The following is a 23,599-nucleotide window of genomic DNA, read 5'->3' on the forward strand; positions in this document are numbered from 1 at the left end:
TTTTTTTGTTTTAATTAAGATTAAATATTCATTTAAAACAGAAATTTAGCATGTCAAACAGTTCAGGAAAACATCAGCAGCTCTCCAAATTACTCAGATATAGTCAGAAACTCACGAATCAGGCATTCTTCACGGCTGCCAAAAGAACAGGGTCCTTGGTGAGAGGCCCTCTCGGGGAAGTAAACAGACGGGAATGCAACATTAACACTGCAGATATTGATTTAAAGATGATGTATCTCTTTGCATAACAGCTCATAACTGTTTGTTTTAAGCCGGAAGATAATGGCAGAAGATAACGATCTGGAAAAGTGAGTAACTTAATCGATGTTTTTTTTTTTTTCCCCAGTCAACGTAAAACGGACAGTGTCCGCGCTTATTTCACTTCCAAACTGTACCTCCAGTCCATTAGCAACATGTTCACTTCTCTTTATGTGTAATATTTATAAAAATGCGTCCATGGACTAGCCTGCTTCAAGATGCCTGCGCCGTGTGATTAAAACTCGGCCGATTCGGTGAAGCTCATGATCAGCAGCTCGGGTTAAACGGGGACACAGCCCGCTGTCATATGATTCACTTCTGCAGTTTTCTCTCACCTCTTCGTATCCCTTTGGCTCTACCTTGAGTGCTTACGTCTTGTTTGAGCTCAGTTTCATGTCCATTTCTACATTACGCAACTTTCCTGTGGATCCATCTGTCCATGCAGGCGCGCTGTAGAGGAGCTCCTGAGGGAGACGGACAGAGCCCGGCTGAGAGCAGAGACCATGGGCCCCGCAGGATGGTGAGCTGGGATTCTTGTGTTGAATGTATTTCTGATGGTTTTTGAAGAGGTATATGTCTTTTTTTAGTTACAGTTAAACTTTCTAATTCCCCATCTCTCACTAAAGTATCCAAACTCACTATGCTCTTCCAAATGTGGAATTTTTAGCCTGTTTTTAGTAAGATTTTACGACCAACAGGTGGGCGGCCATGTTGCTCGTTTTCTTGTGCCATATGTGGAGCATTTTAAAATAATAGATTGAAGAATTATTAGTTTGGGATATTGCTTTATATTAGGGATGAGAATTTGGGCAAATATTGTTATACAATATTAATACTTATGTAATTTAACAATATCATACATATTATTTATTTCCATACATCTTTGACTGCGCTGCCTTCTTTGCCTCTCTGCTTCAGTTAAACACTCCATAATCCTGAAGTGCATCAGTAAAACCGTCATATGACTTTCCCCTTTTGAAACACATACACAAATCCTAGCAAGATATAATTAAACAAGGGTTGTTGATATCTTCCTAGTTTTACTTATCAGGCCAGTAGCGATATGTTAAAAATGACAGCAGCCGATACCAATAGACATGCCGATACATCATGCATCCCTACTTTATATCCCAATACGGCTTTAAACCTGTCTTCTGTCCCTTGATCCCCCTGATGCTATTTGTTTTCTAACAAACTTCTGAAGCCTTCATAAAAGAAATGGGTTATACTGAAATTATAGGTTGAATATATCTAAAATAAAGGGGGCTGAAGACATGTTCATGCCACACCTTTCAGGTTTTTACTTGTAAAATGTTTTTGTATCTTTATCTTTTTTTTCTTTTTTCAAATTATCTTATAGTTTGTGTTAGTGTAAAAAAAAAAAATCCCAGTAACATACTATAAGAGTCTGTGATTGTAACATAGCAAAAGGCAGAATGAAGTCATCTTAAAGCAAAGTCTATCCCTGGTGCCATGTGAGTTATGATCATTCGACTCCTTTATATCACATCCATCTCCTTCTCTGAGTGACGTTCTAATGGCTGGATTGACCCTCTGTGTTCCCTAACAGGTTGAAATGCCCCCTGCAGGGCACCAATAAGCGTTTTCTCCTCAACACGCTTCGCTCCACAGACCTGCAGCGCCACTCCGACGTGTCCAGAATTAGCCGCTCCAGCAACACGAGAGGACGCATGAGGAGCGAGTCCCCAGACAAGCGCCGTGACCGCAGCAGATCACCGCCAGCGGATCACAGGAGTAACGGAGGCCGCACAGACCGTAAACGCTCTCCTTCTCCTCCTCGAAGGGACGGCCGCACGAGTCAAGATAAGAGGCTGGACAGAGATAAGGACCAGCAGCGCAGGCACAGAGACGACAGAAACAAAAGACACGACGATGGGCGAAATGGAGGCAGAAGCAGACGGATACAGACTTCATAAGCGGACTGGCTCTGTCTGGGGAGAGGTGGCGGTTCACCACACTCGGAACCATCTCAGGCTTTCAGAACTGGTGTTATGTAGAAGGTTGCGATTTATCAGACATAATTTAGGTTTAAAAAGTAAAGTGTGTTTTACTGATTATTTTTTATTCAAGATTTTGGTGAGATTAATGTGTATTTATTGTTCTTTTTGGTTCTTCTTCACTAAAATGTGACCTAATAAAAGCTCAAGCTGCCGTTACGTTGGCATCTCCCCGGAAATCTCTCTTCAGCAAACATTTTCTCCTCCTCCCTTCTCACTTGACTCGCGCTCAGGTCTAGCTGTGTTTCACCGAACCTCCATTATAATGCCATTACTATTCTTCAGCCGCTATTCACACGTCATGGTGTTGACACAGCCCAGGCTGCTGTCGCCACAGGGTAAGCTCAGTTTTATCGCATGTCCAAGTTTTTGTCAGGCTATCTGGAAGTGTTTTGTTTGTTAAAGCAGATTTTAAAAAAAGAACATGTTTTCCTGACACACCTTTACTCTCTGGTCCAAGTGATCTCAGATTTGCCTTATTTCTAAAACACCATAGCTCAAATAATCTCAGCCTTGTTTCTTGAACATCGCAGTGTGTGGTGTTGTAGAGTTGTGCCCATCTGGAAGACCTCTGCCCCAATCCCAAGTCTTTTACCATCTACTGAAATATATATTTATGTGCTTTTCACCATGGAGACAATCAACATGTGGCTCTATTGATGTGTTAAGGAAGCCCAGGCTGCTTTAAAGAAGACTATCAGCCCGTCTGCAATTTTGGTTCTCATGACTCTCATCGTCATCTGAGCAATACTCCATGGATTCTCTTTGGATTTTAGGTCAGGAAATATTTTTGAACAATGACACTAGGGCTATTAAAGCAGGTATGGTACTTTTCACAGTGTTTACATGTACCAAGTTCTGCTGAAAAATTAAATCAGAATCTCCATAAACGTAAGACTTGATAAAACACAATTTCGGGTGAAATGGCTCCCCAAAATCCTACAGATGATTCTGTCCTGGAGTAGATTTGACAACAAAGAATGCAACAACTCTCACCCTGAGGGTTAGGTTATAACCCCAGTGTGGTGACTCTTAAAACTCAGACTCAAGCTGCAGGCTTCGGTTACTGCTGTTGCTTTTTTTCTACAGCACCTTTTACTTTCACTAAGCCTCCTTTTTTATATGGTTGGATACAGAACTCCGTGAACAGCCAGGTTCTTTAGCAGTGACCAAGCTTACACTCCTTGTAGACATTAAATAGAGTCAGCTGATGCAGAAAGCAGTTTTCCACATAATTTTGTAGGACACAACATTCTAATTTTCAAAAAACCTTGATTTTTGTTTGTCATTAGCTGTAACCTGTAATCTTCCAATTTACCATAAAATAAATGCTTAAAATAAAACCACACAGGTGGGGAAAAAAATCCAGAGTATCACTTTTCTTAATAGTGACATAAATGAACTTTTCAGTGATACTCTAATTAATCTGTATATATATCCTGTCTGCACAATAAGCCTGATAAATAGATGTGTATGGGTGCAAACACTGCTTGACCTGCGAGATAAAGGGTAAAGCAGCCGCAGTTGTCTTGGAAACGCGCAGTGGAAAGCTCGGACACGGGGATGTCCTATTTTCCACCACCGTTTTGTCACCCCTGTCTTGCGTTCAACATGTATCCATTACACTTTTCTAGATGCATCATTTAACACCATTTTCACCCAGCAGCTCCACACGGACAAGAGCCCTTGGCGACAACAAACAGGGCTGCTGCGGCCGCCGCACTCTCGCCGTGTTTGCTAGCCATTAGCCTCTCGCGGCCCTGCGTGCGCGCGTGAGAGTCCGCCCCATTAAACATCGGCGCTCGCGGTAAGCCAATTAAGCTGGAGAGAGCGACTGAACTCAATTAACCGCAGAGTGTCTGGAGCGTGACTCCGCAAACGGCGGACTTCAAAACCCGCGACGTCGCAGCGACTATAAGACGCGTTCATTTACACGCAGAACCTTCCTGAATGAACCTCCTTCGACTCTGATGGTGTGTGCAGCATCAATGGACTATTTGCAATGAGATCTTCAAATGCAATTATGGCACTTTCCACGGTATCTTAATGGGGGCACTCTGCGGCGCAATAAAGTTCAAGTAAACCAGTTCTATACACAACACCCACCTGCATTATGGCTTAATGGTATTTATATTTGATCATTGTTGCAAAGAGGAAGGAAACTGTTAACTCACTTTACTCCACTATGTGGTTTATGAAGCATGATGTGCCTTGAATGCATTTTAGATAACTTTCCAAGCAATTTCAAGGGGGCGACAGGAGGGATGATGAGACTTAAGTATAGGGAGGTGAGATGGGGAACTGTGATAGCAGAGAGTGACCACTTTCCATGCCTGTAAATCCGTGGGACAATAAAAAGACAGATGGATGGACAAGATATAAACAGCATAAGATCAGGAGTTAATGATACTCTGCCGTCCCGAAAATCTCCCTGATTTCAGAGTTTGACATCTGGATTAATCCCATGCAGGAGAGAGCTCTGAAGAAGCTCCCTTCCTCAGCTCCTTTTCCGAATAAATTAATACAATTCATTTCATAACAATAACGTTTCCTGCAAAAGGTTATAGAAATTGAATTCTATTAATTATCTGGTCAAAAAAAATAGTTTCCAATAGTATTCATTGAATTTTTATGTATTTGTTTATTATGCTGAGTGATTTGCTACAATTATGTTAAAAGGTTGAGGGAGGCTTTTGTTTTCACTCGTGGCCAACTAATAAACTAGTTATTAGCTGACTTTGGTTTACATTTTATTATGTCAAAAACTAGCAGAAAAATCAGCTATTCAGTTATTGAACCCATAATACATCACATTTTGTGATTATTAGTACTCTTTGTAAAACACACAACATAATGCCACCTCCCTCGTGCTTCGCAGCTGGGATGGTGTTCTCCAGATTCCAGTTGTCCTCTTTTAACTACCGAATGCTCAGACATTTCAGTTTTATTTCCATCAGCCCCCAAGACATTTCTCCCAAAGTAAGGCCGTTATCCACGAGTTATGCTAGATGGGTACCAACCATAATATCTTGCCTGATTTCTATTTTTGCTGCCATCTGGAAGCAGCATGTTTGAGGTGTTCCCGTAAAGTATATCCACAGAAACTTAACATTCTCCAGATACAAACAATATATATCTATAATGAATCTTTGTAATATTTTTTAAAGAATAAAATCAACGAAGCAACATTTCAGTGATTGGCAAAAGCTTTGAGACTCGGTGACCTACTGTCTATATACTTTACTGCTTCAATTTTTACACTTTGCATTTAGTCTCGATCGCCATGAAGAAAGAATCAAATGAAACAACGACGAATTTGCAAAGTTAATGGCGGTTAGTGAAAAATGAACTAAGCCCTTCCACAAAATAACTTGCCAACATAATTTCAATGACCTTATAGTTAGCTTAGTTACCCAGGACAGTAGATATCACAGCCATTTTTGGCTGAATTGCACCAAAAGACTTTCAGTTTAAGTGAAGAAATTCATTTGCTGGGAAGAGAGCTTCAATGCACCCAAGATTTCGGTCACTTCTAAACTGCACGCATGCAGGCCTAAAAATGTGGTTTTCTGTTCTGACAATTGCCGATGCTACATTTTCACTCGCCCTCTTGTCTGGGGGGGAAATAAACAGGCGGACGCAGGTGAACGTTGTTGTATTTGCAGAGCGGCACTGATTTACGCGCTCTGTTCAGAATCTCCTGGAAACCGGCCGCTGTGTAGCTCTCCCGTTTTGTGCAAACAGTGAAACCAATGGCTTGGTGCGCCGCAGGGTCACATGGTGTCAAGAGGGACACACCTGTGCGGAGCCCGCGGGGGCCTTGCAGTTGCGCCACAGGTGCGTAAGAGCTGAAGGTCCACGCCGAGGCAGGATCGCAGGCACTCGGCCTCGGGTCCTCTCCAGCCATGAATCGGGAAGAGCCCTTCTATCCCTCTCAGGTTTTTAAAGACTCCTGCGCCTACCAGAGATCCCTGGGAGATGACTACAGTCCGCCGCCCTGCCTCTACATGAGCAGGCAGGTGCACTCCGTGTACACGCCGCCGTCCCTGGGGACCCTGGAGCAGGCCAGCCTTCCCGACATCGCTCCTGCCGCTTTCACCATGCCCGGCATGCGGGAGGATCCGGGCGTGCCACCGCTCCACCACCCGCAGGGCCTCCAGCAGCAGCCAACACTCCAGCCTCCGGGTTATATAGAGGCAGGAGAGCAGAACAGATATCACCTCCCTTTTCCCTGGATGAAGACCACCAAATCCCACTCGCACACCTGGAAGGGCCAATGGACAGGTACAGAAAACCCGCACATAAATCGAGGAAGGAAAATAAATGTGCATGATTTTTTTTTAAGGACCCACAATGCGGAATCAATTAAGAAATCTGAGCTCTATTTGATCTTCTGAGGCCTTTATTGACATCTCTTAGAAAAGGGCTTGACTTTACTGCATTTGGAATAAAAGGTCAGCGCTAGCTTTAGCGCCACAACTTGATACTGCAGCGCGTAGATTCTGAAACTTAAACCTGTAGCAAGATTTATAACTTAATAAGGAAATTATATCCATTAAAAAATATATAGGCTAGATTATTAATGTGGTGTATAATCTTTAGGCTGATACGTAAATGCTGCCAAAACATGATATGATTTCTCACCCTAATAAAAGACCAGAATAATTGAAGTAAAAATGCACAAACGCTTTTTTCACCCATCATGGATTTGAAATTATTTGTAAAGTTATGTGTATGACTTTCCAAATATATATATATATATATATATAAAACATACATATATTAGAAAAATTTAACAATATTAGCAGAAACTGTTTTTTTTTTTTTAATTTAATTTAACTTACAAACTATCCATACTTAAGATGATTAAATAAATGCACGTTTGATTGCTTTGGTAAGTATATTTGGTTGTGTATAAAATATATTTTGACTCATTGGTTATTAGTCAAAACGAGCAGAAAAAGTGCCTTTTACATAGAGACAGGAGGAGAAAAAGAGAGGAAAAAACAAACTGCTAAACGATTAAATAATCACTTTGATTTAGGTTAGTAATAAACTGAACTAAAATAACATTAAAGCTTAAATTATCAAGATGTTACAATAGTTCCCATTTTCAATTGAACTAGTTTTGAATAAATCAGATGTTATTTGGCCTGGACATAAATAATACATTTATTGTTTCTGTTGCACGACCAACTTATTTCTGAAGGTATCATCAGTTATTTGGCTCTGCTCTAAGTTTTGCCACAATCCCAATAAAAAATTTTTTATTAAAGTGTCTTAAAGAATGAATAACAGAATTACATCATATAAAAGACTCGGAATGTGATTTTGTTTTCCAGGATCTTACGTGATGACCGAAGCAGAGGAAAACAAGCGCACGCGGACCGCGTACACGCGCGCCCAGCTGCTGGAGCTCGAGAAGGAGTTCCTCTTCAACCGCTACATCTCGAGGCCGCGGCGCGTGGAGCTGGCGCTGACCCTGAGCCTCACCGAGCGCCACATCAAAATCTGGTTCCAGAACCGGCGCATGAAGTGGAAGAAGGAGGAGGACCGGAGGAGGGCCCGGGGGTCTGAGCCGGACCAGGACTCTTCCATCACCTCTGGGGATCAGGGAGAGACTGCGGGGGCAGGGGTGTCTTCCTCGAATGGACCTCACACCAGCACGCCCCCTCTTTCCCCACTGCATGGCCACACGTTGTCCGCGTCGGGGTCCAGAGAACCAGCATAGACGTGGAGAGCACTCGCTCTTTAATTGGATTATATAGGAAATATATAGTTTTTGTTGCACAAAGATTAAGCTGTTCTTACAGCAAGTTAAAGGACCTGTCAAGATCCCCTGATACATTCCAGTGTTTTTTTTGTTGTTTTTTTTTACATGGGAAATGTGGCTCACCGCCCAGGGCGCCATTCATCCAGGGAGCAGAAATCAATCAATCAATCAATCAATCAATCAATCAATCAATCAATCAATCAATGCACAAGTCAATTCAAAGTTACATTTCGGACAGAAAACAAGTAGGCAACAGGTTTTACTATTGTGTACGTTCCATATATCAGCATCCACCTGTGTATAAAAGTTTAAATCACATGGTTTATTAATTACACTGTTTAAAAGTGTATATGCTAACTTTGAAATAAAAACATATACAAGTATTGCAGCTCCCTGTTAAATGTGGTTACACTGGAACAGAGCTCTAGGCTTTATAACTTGTTTGTTGCGTCAGAGAGCACGAGACCTTGGAGACGCAGGCGGCAGATCTTCTTCACCTCCCCAATGCCGCGCGCCCTTTCCGTCGCGCGCTCGTTCTGGCAGCGCTCAGAGAGCTCGCGCAAGATGGCCACCTTGTCATTCATCCGCGCGCAGATGACAAACGGGAAGCCGAAACGCCCCTTGTACTCCTCGTTCAGCCGCGCCATCTGCGAGGCCTCCGCCGAGCTCAGCGCGTCCATCCCGGCTCGGGTCTGCTCTTCCTGGGACTCCCGGGTCAATGCACCGCTGTGGAGATGCTTGCCCGCGAGGTCCGGGTGACACCTGAGGATCCCCTCCTTACCTGGACACAACTGGTCATTCATTATACTGCTCCCAATATGGATATGATAAATAAAAGTGCAAGATGCATGAAACAGCAAAAATCCTTTAACCTCACCTGACTCTGGGAGAGCATCGATGAATTCATTAATCGCAGCTTCTAAAGCATTTAAGCTCGTAAAGGGACGACGGGTCCACACAGCGGCTGTTATAAGAGGACATTTCTCCACTACATTACCGAAAATATTTACAAAATCTTCATAAGGAAGAGCATTTACTGCCGATATGTCCATGGGAACAGTTTTTTGGTTGTACGGGTAGTGTTTAATGACCTTCGGACAACACTTTTGAAAACAGGTTAACGCACTGCTGGACATTCAACTGGCAAACATCTGATGTCTGGCGACACCTAGCGGCTGTAAAGCAAAGAACAGGACATCGTCTACGATAGGGCCTTGCACAACTATTCACCTGTAAACTTCAATGTCTACTCAAGATCAAATTACAAGCCTTAATGTATTTTATTGGGATTCCAATATTTTAGTACAAAACAGCACATCATTGGGGTGTAGAAATAAAAAGGTTATATTTTTATTTATTTATTTTGGCAAACTAAAATTCTACAGCGCTATTTACTCAAAAAATAACTCTTTGGATGAACATAAAAAAAATCATGGAAAATGTTCCACCTGATTACTTTGCTTTATTTCAGCACTGTGTAATTCTGTTACTCCAATTTAAAGCAAATGTTTTTGCTCAACTTATTTTTTAAGGTTGATTCAACTCATTTACTTTAGTTGGACCCAATGTAATTTAATAAAGCCAGCCCAACTAATTTGCAATGTTTAGGACCAAATAATTGACTTTACTTGATTAAGATGAAAGAAAATTTAGTTGAAACCAACTTACATTACAGTGGTACCTTCACACTACTTAAGTTCATCCAACTCATGAAAATTAAGTTCGCTCAACAAATATGCTTTATGCTGAAAGAAAGCTATTTAATCATGTGGAAATCTATGTGGATTTCAACACAGCACATTGCCCAAGTTGTTCATTACTTCCACCCCCTCCAGGACAATCCCAACATCCTCATTGGCATCACTAGGCTCTGCACCCTCCGGTCGAATAACGATGATTCCAAAGAGTCTCGGCTATGGCCATTTGTGCACCTTGATCAACGTCCTATGGGAGTTAGGGTGGGATATATTGGGGGGTGGGGGGAGGGAGATTTCACATCTCATTAAATAAAAAAAATTAACGTTAAAATTGTTTGGCTGACTCATGGTAAAATACTTCCAACAACTAAGGTCCACCATGGAACTGTCTGCGTTAAGTGTGAGTCCAGTGTTAATATTTTCCATTTAGAAAAGGTGCTGTATTTTACAGCCCCCAAACCATACAACCGACTGTTTCATTACTTTTCAAATGTCTGTTAATGTGTGAGAAATAGTTCGTCTCTGTAGTTAGATCAATACATGTGCACAAATGACGACTGTATGTTAATAATTCTTGTAGCTCCTGAGTGCTTTGTTTAGGATGGACTCTACTGAAATTAATATACAAAGCATTCCATGTCTTAAAAGTACATGGACAGTCTATGTGTGGGCATGGGGTAACGTTGCTGGTGTTGAAGTCTAAAATGTTTTAGCAGCTCATGTCCACTAGACAGAGAGAGACTACACTCCTTACAGTTCCACATCCCCAAGCAAATAAAGACAAATAAAACAGACTGGCCAAACGCTAGTTTAGAGGAACCCTAGCTTTATAAGCGCTCTTACACTAGATTCAGTCGCTTTAGATCTGGCAAAGCGAAATGTAAAACCACTGAAATGTAAAACTTGATGGCCGATGACCCCCTTCACCAGTGGTCATCCAGGTGGATAACAGACAGGTGATGTTCTGAAAGAGATCAGATACATTTTCAAACATGAATGCATCATGAATATAACCACTGGGCCCATGCAAGCATGTGCAGAACAATGGTGAATTGAACATGGTAATAAGCAGTGGTGGAGAAAGTACTCAAAAAGTTTACTGAAGAAAAAGTACAAATACACAGACAAAAATGTACTCAAGTAATAGTACCACATTAACATTTTACTTAAGTAAAAAAAAAGTACTGGCTTTTAAAAATACGTATTAAAAGTAAAAGTACTTGCTGAATGCATTACCTAATCGCTAATATCATTAAGTGTACCAATCATTTAATTTTAATACATCAGAAATGTGCCATTTTAATGAACAATGCCACAGATAAAGCATGTTTTTATTGTGTTTACTCTCTGTAACATAGTTTAAACTTAGATATTTGATTCTATGCATCATAATTTCAGGAATGGAAACATCTTGTCTCCTGTCCTAACATAGCATGAACTTCACTTTTTTTTTTTGAAAGAAATCCAACTGAAAGAGTGGGCAAGGGAGGACATGGAACCAAGGAGCCATGTAGCAGAGTTAGACCACCGAACCCGAGACCAAATCTCGGCACCCTGCTCTACATGACACAATAAAATTAAGTTTACCTATCAAAATTGCTTCTCAAATTGATCTGAAAGATCCACATTCCCATAAAAACACCTAGATATTAAATACTTAAGAGCTTAAATAAATTTAACCAGTATCAATTCAAACTCTTCTTCATTCTGTTTTGCTTTCATCTTTGTTATACAATCCGCAGAGGACTCCTGCCATCCCTAAAAAAAACAACGCCCTGGGCGGTTGCCCATATTGCCAATGTCAGAAACCACAACTGTCTGCACCATTAAATATAGCAATTAACGGTAAGCAACGCTCAACTATGAACACTGTCCAATGCGCAATAAGCAAGAAGTAACCAAGCAGAAGGAGCACCGTGACTGTTTTCATCTGATCCCTCCTGCTGCAACGTCTGCCACCATGACAGGTGACGAAAACAAAGAGCAATGAGCATGCTTTGTGTTCTTGTTTTATTTATTCGCCAATTATATATTTTTTATGAAATAAAATAATAGCAGTACGCAGAGCATTACAAGAACAAAGAACGGCTCTCAGTGAAGCTTCAATCCTGTCAACTTTAGTAAAGATCCGTCCAGAAGAATCGGATCGTTCCTGAATGTCATATCACTATAATGCAGACTTTGGTCACAGCGTTGTCCCATATATGCGACACCTCAGTCAACACCTCCACACAATAATTCAGCGCATGAATTATTGTTGCGCTGATGCAACATCTTCCTTATCTACAATAAGGAAGATGCAAGATGCTGCATCTTCATTATTGTAGATGCAACATGTGTCTTTGTACAGCTAGCTTTGCTAGCATCACGTCCACGGAGCTTACCTTTCTTTCGAAGTGACGCTAAAAGTTGGACGAAGTCCCCACCGTCTGTGAAAGCCAGCTGCTACAGCGCTACATAATAGTGCTGTAATATAATGCAGCGCTATTATATTACTGACGATTAGACGGATATCTTCTCCCGCTCAGAGGAAACCACTGCACATTTCTTGGAGCTCCGCGTGCGAGTAAAGGAGGAGGCAAAGGCTGACAACAGACACGTAAGTCACGTTATTGCTTGGATTTTACGGCGCCACCATAAGTCCCTGAACGTCATATTTTAACGGAAAAAAAAGCGCAATGCGACTTGGACGTAATCATAGACATTATACCTAGACGCCTAATGGAGCGCTGAGTCGTACGTAACAGCGTCCGCCATCTTCTATATGTGGCAGCAGGGCGATCGGAGCTAAGTACTGTGCTGTGTGAACTTGTTTCAACCGTTTTACGAAACAAACTGGATTCATTGGCATTACCTTTCACAGGTAGGGATGAAAGATAAGAATTACTTGACTTTGCAGCCAGAAATTCGCTTCTAAACAAACGAGAAATATTTCCTAAGTAGCTAAATTGGCCCGAAATAACCGCTGATACGTAGCAGCTAACGTTTTCCCACTGTTTTCTAATGAGAGAGAGCTGATGAAAAACCGATGTTAGAGAAGTTCATTAAAAAACCAGTGGATTTTGTGAGGAAAGGTCAGTCAGGATCAGAGCTGGAGCTGCTGTTCTTCAGTCTGTTTCCCAGCTCAGCTTCACCATGTAGGTATTTAGTTATAAAGATGCTACGAGTCAGAGCCCAACATGCTGAAAATGTATTTTTCTGAATGTGAAGAAAACCTTTATGTATTTTCTATTTCACTTTTGGATAATTTCTCTTTTATCCTTGGCTTTTGCCTGTCAACCAGAAGTCATTGGAGTTCTCCCAGTGTGACCAGCAGACTGAGCCCTGCCTGTGACCAGTGTTCCCAGTATAATATAAATAAATGTTCTATTCTTTCTCTTTCTCACTTTTTTTTGTTTAAATATCTCAATCTGAAGTATTAGTGTATTAATACAACTTATGTAATGAAATAAAAATAATTTACTCTGTTAGAATTATTTTCACTCTTTGCTGTTAGCAGAGTTGACATACTGTAATAAATATTTCTTCTCTGGAAAAAGTAAGAAAAATATGTAGTTTAATGTTCGACAATGACTGATTTATAAATCAAAAGTAATTTATCAATGTATAAAATATAAATACAATAATTAAAATACAATAATTCGTTTCTTGTCGTGAAATGTTAAATGTACACTAAATTATAGAATTATGTAATTATGTTCTTTAATAAAACTGTAAAAGTGTGTCTTCATCAATGTTAATATAAAAATTGTCAGAATCATTTCTATCAAATAAAACATTGTACTCTTTATTCAGAAATGACCCAAAACAGTTAGACAATCACATCAAAAGTTAGAAACTCCGCAGATAGACAAAAATTGCACTTAAGTACAGTAACGAAGTACTTAAGTACTTCGTTACTTCCCACCACTGGTAAAAAGCAATAGTAACGTAGGCCAAAATGAGCACATAAAATAAAATTAAAAAAACCCTCAACATTTCAAAATTAAACCAATGGACTTCAAAATTGTTTCTGAACTACAATTATTTGGGGGAAAACAAGTACAATAACAGAAGACATCTTTAGAGCAGAGGAATATTTATAAAAAGACAGATCAAGTCTGTTCATGGAGTAGTAGGAATAATGGACAATCCACTGAGTGTTTCAGCCAGAAAAAAAATACTAGAAATCCATAGCTAGTAGGTATATTTATGTGGACATTGCGGGCACATTTAAAGCTCTGACAGCAAAGGTTTCTGGTTTCACCGACTCAAATTTAAGACTTTTTATTACTAATAAATTAAGAATCTGTATCATGACAGAATGGTACAAAGTATGTGTGTATCCAATGTCCACTCCGCATTTACCTCCATAGTAACATTACTGAAATAAAATAAATAAAAAAATTAAATAGCCAGGTCAGATGCCTTCAGCCATCTGCTAAAGCTAGACTCTGGTATTATAATTTTGATTAATTTATAATGCTTTATAAGTTAACCTATTTAAATTGAGTCCATGCATCTGACCCACGCTTCAAACTCAGTACCTGCTTGCTCTAAGGAAAAACTTTGGTAAGGTTAAATTTAGTCAGCTAAAGAAAATCAAACGGTTCATTCTCTAACGTGAGAAATCTCTTGACGTAATCAAGTTCCATAGTATGATTACTAATTACCAATTCTTTTGTGTCTAGAGCCAATCTAACCATTCAGTTCACAACTAAAATTTATTATCAGGATTCTGCTAATTAAATATTTTCATAGTATATTTCAAACATTCCGTTCAAACAGTTTAGGCTCCCTGAAAAGGAGAAATTACCTGTTACAGAAAACAAATATTTTTGATTGCTTTGAGTTTAATGATATTTTATTTAACCTGAGTATATGATATTATTTAACGCATACAGAAGATTTGCATCGATCATTTATAAGCTTTAGTAATGGAGCGCTTGTCAGCAGTTAGAAGTGTATTGTATTTGTTAATGAACCATTCGGTCACTCCACTGACCATTCGTTCAGTGGACAGCTCTGCCCCTGTCTTCACCCAACAGTCCAAGACATGGAGCCACAGATTAGATGGGAAAACAACAAAGTCTACCATAGAAATGTGACAAGGGTGTCCTGGTGCTACAAGCACATATGGACACCCTTATTGTTGAGGATTTTGACCTCTCTTGCTGGATTTTTTTAACTGATCAATAGGGCTTCGGTCAGAAAGCACGCTGGTCATCAGGGTGTTTAAATGGTTTACTGAAGAATTACTAACAGGGCGGTGCAAATAAATTGAAGCAGTTTCTGAAAATACAATAATACAGATTCAAATTACCATTTAAAATTAACATCAGTGAGCAAATAAACCTTAAATATCAGCATTAATTCCCTTTCTAATGCACTGTTTAAATTTTAATGATGCAGAATAGCAGAGGAATCAATCTATTTCCAACTGCCCAAATCTCAAGACCAACAGCCAAATACAAAGATAGTTTCAACACTAAATCACAACCATTAAGAGCAAAACAGACTTTCAAAAACTATAGAAACACACTTGTAACCAAGAAGTGTTGTCAGAAGTGACAACCAACATCTACCCATTCATGACACATGACTAACACCACAACTTACATCATCAATGACTGTGGCACCAGTCTCAACAGTAAACAGCAAACAGATCAACTGAACGTCAAGAAGAAATAAATGGAACAAACCTCCTTCCAATAAAAGGAACCACTTCAAAATAAAAGCATAGACTTGAGTCATTGAAGTACTTGAATTTATAACACTTATGCTTGGACAAGGTGTACAATCCATGATGAGCCCAAAGTCCAATAACAGTAAACTACTCAAGTTTAGATCAGGGTGGCCAATCCTCTCAACCACAAGCCTCCAGGTCTCACTGTAATTGCTTGTGTGAGCGTTGAAATCCCCCAGCAGAACAAAGAAGTCTCTAGGAGGGACACTCTCCAGCATAGTCCATAGTCATAGTCCACCCTTGAAGCACACCAAAACAGGCACTGGAAACCTTGTGGCCATAACTCCGATAAGCCGCATTGACAATGGAGTTGGGGAACGACTCTGTGCGGGCCATGTTCCATCCACTTTCTCCGAAATGTGTTTGAAGCTCTTCTAGAGGTGAAATCAGGTCATTGATGAGCTTCTCAAACTTTTCTTCGCCATGAAAGAGAATAGTTAGTTCTTTCTCCTTGGTCGGAGGTTAGCCAACCTATTCCCTAGCTGGCGAAACCACTTGGAAACTTGTGACCTCACTTTTCTGGCATTTCTGCTGTCAGAATGAACTTCCATGAAAGAAATATCCAGTCATGCCGTCACAATGTTGTGGCTCAGTTTGAACGTCACATTTTGAGCATTCTTCCGAAAAAGTTTCTACTGAAGTAGAACACACAGAAACTTTATGAAAATAGGACGAATATGTCGGAGGAGTTATGCTCAGAGACTGACTGGAAAAATCCCTCCTGTCAAAATTCTCTGAGAACTCAATGTTGTCTTCTGCGTATTCTTCTTCAGAAGACCATATTTTTGGAAGAAAACGCTCAGAAAAGACTTCCAAATGTTCCACAACATTCTCAGCATGCGAGTTTTCAAAATGGACTTTCTTCCTTGAAACGTTATCTTCAGCGTCCATGCCAGAAAAATGATCTGCATTATTTTGCTTGCTGTCACAGCTCGCGTCAACAGCCAGATCCCTTTGTTCCAGGGAAATATCAAGACTTCCACTATCCCCAGAGTCAGTTTCCTAGAGGAGCTCCAAAACATGATCAAAAAAACTGTTGCTATTCAAAGCAACAGTATATTCAGGAGTCATTACTGTCAAATCAGTCAAGACACCTGAAGTGGTACTGGCAACTTCTGAGGTAGTGTCCATGCTGTTTTTCTCTTCAGAAACCGGTTCTTCCTCAAGTTCTTGAGGAATAAGTTCCTCAAAATCAAAGTATTTCCACCTCTTGTACTCTTCGGATTCTTCATCAAAGCCATTCTCAAAACTCTCGTCAGATGACCTCTCTGTGTCGGTGTCATCTTCTTCTTGTGCAATACTATTTCCAAGTAATTTTTCAAGACCCTTTGTGGCCAGATAACCAAGGCCCCAACCAATAGTCAGAATCATTTTTGCTGAAATTGAAATCCTTTCTAAAATCACCGTTCGTGTTGTAAAAGTGTTTTACTACCAACACTTTTAATCCTGATTAATTGCCAGCTAACCATCACTTCATGTGATGTTAGCACATGTTAGCCACTGACTTGAGTCAGTAAACAATTACATATAAACCTGATCAAACATAGCAAAAATGTTTTTTTAAAAGTCTGATGATTTTAATTTACATCTTTTTATTTTGTTTTAGACGGCTGAAAATAGATTGAATCTTACGTTTTTTCAAATTAAGCCGATGCACACCAGGAATCTTCGGCTTCTCTTGAAAAAACACTGAAGTTTTCTCAGGTGTAAGACAGTTATCTCGCGTGATCTTCCGTCATCTCGCGTGATCTCCTGGTTTCGACAGACCCTCTTCGGCGTGAGATCAGTCTGACTGAATCAAGTTGTCTCAATTTGAATAGATTTTATTAACGCGAGGTTGTTGAATGTTATTTTTATTTGACGTGATTTTATCACATTTGCCTTTGAAACATAAAATAATTTTGTTAAAACATGTTATTTTTTTTTATAAATGCAATGACCACCTTAATTCAATATTTTGACACAAGCATGGAGCAAGCAGGAAACGGTGCAAATGTTAGAGAAACGCTGATTAATAGCCAGCTAACGATCACTTCATGTGATGTTAACACATGTTAGCCACTGACTTGAGGACATCAATTACATAGAAACGTGATCTAACATATAACACTGTGGATATGTATATGCACAACGCTGCCAGGAAAATTTTGTCTTCTCATAACTGCCGCTGGAGTTTTCCCGGGCACGCAAAAAGATTCTCCCGCGTGGCCCGATGTGAATTCCCATAATCTCGCGTGATCTCCCGTGATCTCGCTCGTCGTCTTCTGCACAAGATGAGTCTGACTATAATGAATCATGTTATGTCAACATGATTAGATTTGTTTATCAAACATGATTTTATCACGTTTTCGTTTGAAACATGAAATTATTGTGTTAAAAGGATATATTCTTTTGTTAATATAATAACCCCCTAAGTTCATTTTTTTGAGTGTTGGGGAATTTTTCTTCTCCAGGAACTTCTTTCTGCTCCGTACAGGTCGTTGTCGTTAGGCTCAACCATCTGGACCATCTGAAGCTGAGGCTGATATTGGGGTTCCTGTTGGAAAAAAAAAAAACATGATTTGGTGTCTTCTATGGGTTTACCTGTGTCTGTGTTGATGCCATGTGCAACACATACCTTTTTCTTGATGTAGTACACGAGCGCAAATTAGATTATTGTCAGAGCTAAGAGCAGAGCCGATATGCTGATTCTCAGTGGCATTAGTAAGTGACCGTCAGAAGATTGATGAGCTAAAAATATGTAAACATGGCAGAAGGCAGCTATAGCAACATTATTGAATGAATGTCGAGGGTGAATGATCTTGTCTTACCTGTGGAGGCTTGGAATTTGGGGGTTGGAAGCACATAACGTTCCTCACTGCACCTGGACCCAGCTTGGTCCGTCAAGCAAAACTTAAATTTTGTTGGAACCATTACATTTATTGTGCTCATGTTGCTGGTGAGTTTCTGGTTACAGAAGCCATCAGAAACTGAGTGATTATTACTCTCAATCACTTCCCAGGATGGGTTTGTTTCAGAGCTGCAGTCAGACAAAGATCACTGAGCTTCAACAATCAGGCCTACTGATGTCTCATGGCCAGAGCTGCTGCGTATTACTCACCTGTTGCTGGATGATAAACTTGACCATGTAGAGTTAGCAGGCAAGACACTCACAGTCTCAACAAATAAGTAATTATCTGTTTTCTTAAATGATGGCTCTTGTTTCTCTAAAAGGGAAATTTTAAATTACAGGTGATGCTGTATTTATTTGCGTTTTAACAATGACACACAAGTTACCTACCTACAACACAAACACTTGTTTTCTTTGTTTCCGTTTTGCCTCCAGCCTCCAGGTGTAGTTTATACACTCCAAACTTTAATGGTCCACAATACTTCACAGTCCTGAGAAAATAGTGACATCCAACAGATTAATATGGTAAAAGGAAAGCTGAACAATTTCCCTTTTGGAGTTTGCAACATAACCAGTATGAGGTTTCGAAAGTTGATTACCATCCAGTGATAATAAACAGTGAAAAGTGGAATAAACAAAGTACATCCTTGTAGAACCAGTTTTAGCAGCCTTAACTATGTCTGTATAAGTTTCTCAAATCACTGCGGAGGGTTTTTGACCAGCTTTTCTTTAAAACATTGCTTACATCTTATTTTAAAGTCTAATACACTTATAAACAGAGGAGCTCTGGGTCGACACAATGCATATTTTAAGATAGGTCCAGATTGCCTGCCCTCAACCCCAATGGTTACCAGTTGCTTTGAGCTGTTTTCGCTAACATCAAGCCCATCCTTCCCTTCAAGACATGCTTGCTACAGGTTTGCTGCAACAGTATTCATATCCACTGAACTTCTTCAACTCCACACTTAAATAAATACTTTAATATATTTATTAGAATTTTGTGTGACGCTGCACAGGAGGACTTGTGAAGTGAACGGGTTGGGACGTTTCATTTTCTAATTTTTGTACTAATAAAAAAAATCTGATTTGTAGTACATTTTATGTACTTTATAGAACCACAGCATCGACAGACTATAAGTTATGTTTATTCCACTTAGGGAAAAAAGGCTTTACAACCTTCTAAACAGCCTTATACTTTAAAGCAAGGGGTTGAAAGGGTTGCTTGGTCTTCATGATGCTGTTTGTTTATTAATGTTCTCTAACAAATAGATACAAATTTATTCTGATGATAGATTACACACAGGTGGACTTTAGTCTAAACCAAATTCAGAAGCATTTGGTTTAGACTTATCTGAGAAAAGGTGTTGGATGTGAATCTACACGGCACATTTCAGACTGAAATAAAAAAAAACACAGCCCTTGGCAAAGTCCAACATTTTTTTATGATGTCACTGTACGTTAAATCCTCAACAGAAAAACAACATTTAGAAATATTTTAATGATAAACTTCATATTACAGTATAATTATCTTAGAAAAATGATTATTCTGAGATGATGAGGCATTGCTTTATAAAACTACCTGTGCTTTGTTGCTGTCTTGTCTCTGATGCATTTAGTGAAACTCCCATCAGGATCTTCCCAGTAGCAGAGCTGCAGCACTGGGTGGTAGGAAACATTTGCTGCCAAACAGGAGATATTCTGAGTTGTCACAAACTGATCAGGCAGCTGGGAGGAGAGGAAGCTCTCAGCTGAGGAGACAAGAAAAGAAAATGTTCAACAGATGTATATTATTAATTAAAATATAAAATGGTAGTTATTACAAGATAACAGTTATAGTTCATGTAAAGTACTGATACTGACCCATAACATGAACATCCACAGATTTACTTCCGCCTGAGTTTTTGCAGGTGTATGTGCCGTTGTGTTGTGAGGAAACTGATCTAATGAAGGCATACAGCATGTGGCTCTCCACATATTTGCACTTTTTAATACAGATCTGGAAGAAAAACATTGAAATCATAATCATGTAGTACAATTTTTTTGAAATGAGATGAAATCTGTGGTTAATGTGGTTGTATTTGGGTCTCAATAAAACAAAAATCACAGTTTTCATCACTGTACCTCATTCCCTGCACAGGTTTCCGCCAAAACCTTGCCATCATGTTCCCAGATAGAACTAGAATCATAATTTTTTCTGCAGCGAAGTACCAAAGGCTCACCGGGACTTATGGTCACACTAGAAACCTCGTCTGGTTTCATTGAAGCAGTATTTAAGTCTGAAACATAAAACACTTCAAGTTATTTAATGTGTTTATTTATATTTTTCTAACTTAATTTGAGAATAATCCTGAGATGAGAGCTGTTTTTCTTCTCTGGTCAGGCTAACTCTGAGTTAAAACATTTCCTAATGTGTGTCTGTTTTTATTGTAATTACCAAAGTCATACAGCTGGGTGCATTCTTGTCCTTCATCATTGGTGGCACAACACATCGCTCCACTCTCCGCATAGTTTGAAGTTGTGGCTGAGCTCTCTGCTGTCCAATCACCAATATCTTTTCTGCTTCCCCTTGAGAATGGACTGAGAAGAAACATTGATAGTCAGAGAGTGAAATGATAAAACTATGTATGTATGAACAGAGCATCTAGTTGTCTTACCGAGACCATTCAATACTGGGCCTGGGAGAACTCTCAGAGATGCATTTAAAATAAGGAGACGTGTATTGATCATTCATACGATCCAGAGACATCTTTGGTTTTGAGGGACGTTCTAGGAAGCGTGTGATTAAAATTGATTAACATAATTTTAAATCCACTAATTATCTGTATTAAGGTAGTTTTATGCTTCTCTGTTTAGTTGAGTCTTAATGAAGATGAGAAATGATGAAACTGCGACTCACCAACAACACGAAGATCAACAGTTTTTGAGAAAATGGTCTTCTCTTGACTTTTACAGGTCAGGTTGTACATCCCAGAATCAGTCCTTGAAAGTCTTGGTGTAACCATGGAGACCCTTCCATTTCTGGAGAGGTTTAAGGAAATGTCAAATTTACACAGATGAAGGAAAGAAGCAAACCCATCAACAAGCACATTGACCTAAAAATACACTCACATGTTCATCAGTGGGCCTTGTTCTCTCCCCCACTGGCAGACAGGATCATCAGGAAGGCCCTCTAGAGAGATGAGGAGTTTCTTACCGGCTGACAACTTCAGGCTGACAGGATCAGGATCATTCAGGTGGTCAGCTGGCTGAAAGCAATCCGCCTGGAAGGCAAAACTCAGCATTTAATCCTCCTTGACAGAGAATATTATTGTGCTTCTTGTGATTCTTTCAATGGTGTTGCTTTATATTGTGATAAAGTATGAACAAGGATAACCAGGATAAAAACAAATTTGCTGTTTGAAATGATGACTTGATTTATTAAGAAAGAATCAACTATCAAGCTATTATTGCCCTATGTGAAAAACCAATTGTCCCATTGTCCCAGTCAACATGAGGCCCTGCCTAGAACAATTTAAAAAAAAAAACAAAAAAAACATTGACAATTAGAAACTTTCAGAAGATATAGTCTTTGGTGTCACATTGATTTTAAGCTGTTTAGCTTGTGTAATGATAATTTTGAAAGACCAGGTTATGATAACTAAAGCTAAATAGCTTTTCCTAAATATGTACAAACTCCTCATAATTGTAATCAGACAATAATAGCAAAAGTTGTATTACGTTATTTGCTCAGCAAAACCAAAACAACAATATGCATTTAGTTATTGTGCTGAAAAAATAAATATTTCAAGATACATTTTGTTATCCCTGGAGGAAAAAAAAATGTTTTCATTCCTATCACTTTGAAGATATCAGCATCATATTTTAAGTTTAAAAAGCGTTTTCTTTTACCTCCCAGCTGGACACACATTTCTGATTATCAACATCATCAGAGCAGAGTGCGTTAACAGCACACAGCAGGAGAACAGCTGAAAAGACAAAAAAAATTACACTTAAATTAGGTTTGAAATTTTACAATGAAAAGTAAAAAAAAAAAAAAAAACTATTTTCAACAGCATTTTCTGACGTTACGTGAATTTGCTATATTTTGCTTTCAAGACGGACAAATTCAGCTCATTTTTTGATTGTTGCACAAAAAGTTTTAAAGTTATGGCGGAACGAATAAGATGACAGTTCTGAATATGTGTGCCCAGCATGCAGAGACATGTTCGCTGCTCTGTAGCTCAGCAGGCAGAAAAACGGAAAACAGCAGGCTACTCTGAAAAAGGCTCGGCAGCTGCAGGTATTACGTATGCCGCATTTACTTCGAACAAATGCATTTCCTCTTCAAGATGTTCCCCGTGAGCTTTAATGATCTTGAGCTGTTCCTTTCTTATTCTTTTTATTGCACTCACCAAATAATTGAATCGTTTTTGCTCTATCGGAATCAGAATGCTTTCATTGTTACTGTACAGAAGCACAACAACATTTCGTTTCAATACAGCCCGACCAAAAAGACGGGGTGCCTGGGGCGTCTGACCGCCCCTGCGAAACTGGGTGGAATTAAAAAGTAAATCTTTTACTTACGTTTTGGTGTAAGTAAAAAACTTGAATGCTGCCTCTTACCTGCAACTGTAAGTTTCTTTCTTTGCATTTTGAGACTTCCTGGCATCTGGTTTACAAAGTTTGCATCAGATAGCGCTGTGAAGCTCCCGTATCCTGCTGTAGGGAATGTGGGCAAGTAAACTGAAGTTGGTTTCCGATTCGGAAAATGGCTAAAGGGCGATTCCACCTAATTTTTCACTACCTTTCGCATCTTTAATCGACTCTAGTTTAAAACTACAACACCTAGACTCTTCAACCTGGACTGGATTATTCTGCTCTAATAGAAGAATATTTAGAACCATGTTTGTGATTTGTGAAACTTTTATCTAATTTGTCAAACTTCAATGAAGGTTGATTTTACCACTTTTTTGCATCTGGATTGCACTAGAAAGGCTCCAGCTTCAAAACTACTACACCTAGACACTTCAAACCTGGACTAAATTATTCTGCTCTAATAGCAGAATATTTACAACCATGTTTGGGATTTGTGAAATGGGTCGGGTCAATCAGTGTTGCTTCCTAAGTGGACAGTTTGATTTCACAGAAGTTTGATTTACTTGGAGTTATATTGTGTTGTTTAAGTGTTCCCTTTATTTTTTTGAGCAGTATATATACACACTGGCATATGCTGCCATCCCTGAAAAAAATCCCTGCCCC

At 39.5% G+C, this 23,599-nt stretch overlaps 4 protein-coding genes across 4 annotated transcripts; 2 read left to right on the plus strand and 2 right to left on the minus strand.

The window, feature by feature from the left end:
• Positions 1–142: 142 nt before the first annotated feature.
• On the plus strand, positions 143–2,455 carry si:ch211-140b10.6 (uncharacterized LOC103456628). Its single transcript, XM_008396290.3, has 3 exons — positions 143–308; positions 704–778; positions 1,829–2,455. Exons 1-3 carry the CDS (start codon positions 283–285, stop codon positions 2,193–2,195), a joined length of 468 nt encoding a protein of 155 aa, XP_008394512.1. The 5' UTR covers positions 143–282; the 3' UTR covers positions 2,196–2,455.
• Positions 2,456–5,498: 3,043 nt separating this feature from the next.
• Positions 5,499–8,188, plus strand: pdx1 (pancreatic and duodenal homeobox 1). Its single transcript, XM_008396285.2, has 2 exons — positions 5,499–6,560; positions 7,619–8,188. The coding sequence occupies exons 1-2, from the start codon at positions 6,182–6,184 to the stop codon at positions 8,005–8,007; spliced, it is 768 nt and encodes a 255-aa protein (XP_008394507.1). The 5' UTR covers positions 5,499–6,181; the 3' UTR covers positions 8,008–8,188.
• Positions 8,189–8,350: 162 nt separating this feature from the next.
• On the minus strand, positions 8,351–13,084 carry urad (ureidoimidazoline (2-oxo-4-hydroxy-4-carboxy-5-) decarboxylase). Its single transcript, XM_081601941.1, has 2 exons — positions 8,927–13,084; positions 8,351–8,830 (listed from the first exon to the last, which is right to left on the minus strand). Exons 1-2 carry the CDS (start codon positions 9,183–9,185, stop codon positions 8,481–8,483), a joined length of 609 nt encoding a protein of 202 aa, XP_081458067.1. The 5' UTR covers positions 9,186–13,084; the 3' UTR covers positions 8,351–8,480.
• A 1,867-nt stretch (positions 13,085–14,951) lies between these two features.
• LOC108165677 (receptor-type tyrosine-protein kinase FLT3-like) lies at positions 14,952–23,171 on the minus strand. Its single transcript, XM_081601293.1, has 14 exons — positions 22,964–23,171; positions 22,250–22,326; positions 21,470–21,621; positions 21,258–21,379; positions 21,016–21,127; positions 20,796–20,938; positions 20,483–20,637; positions 20,222–20,357; positions 19,941–20,109; positions 18,752–18,852; positions 18,572–18,677; positions 18,282–18,490; positions 18,089–18,201; positions 14,952–18,007 (listed from the first exon to the last, which is right to left on the minus strand). The coding sequence occupies exons 1-13, from the start codon at positions 23,007–23,009 to the stop codon at positions 18,119–18,121; spliced, it is 1,611 nt and encodes a 536-aa protein (XP_081457419.1). The 5' UTR covers positions 23,010–23,171; the 3' UTR covers positions 14,952–18,007; positions 18,089–18,118.
• Positions 23,172–23,599: the final 428 nt, after the last annotated feature.

This window comes from Poecilia reticulata, chromosome 20 (assembly GCF_904066995.2).
Source record: "Poecilia reticulata chromosome 20, P_reticulata-male-v2, whole genome shotgun sequence".
NCBI lineage: Eukaryota > Metazoa > Chordata > Actinopteri > Cyprinodontiformes > Poeciliidae > Poecilia > Poecilia reticulata.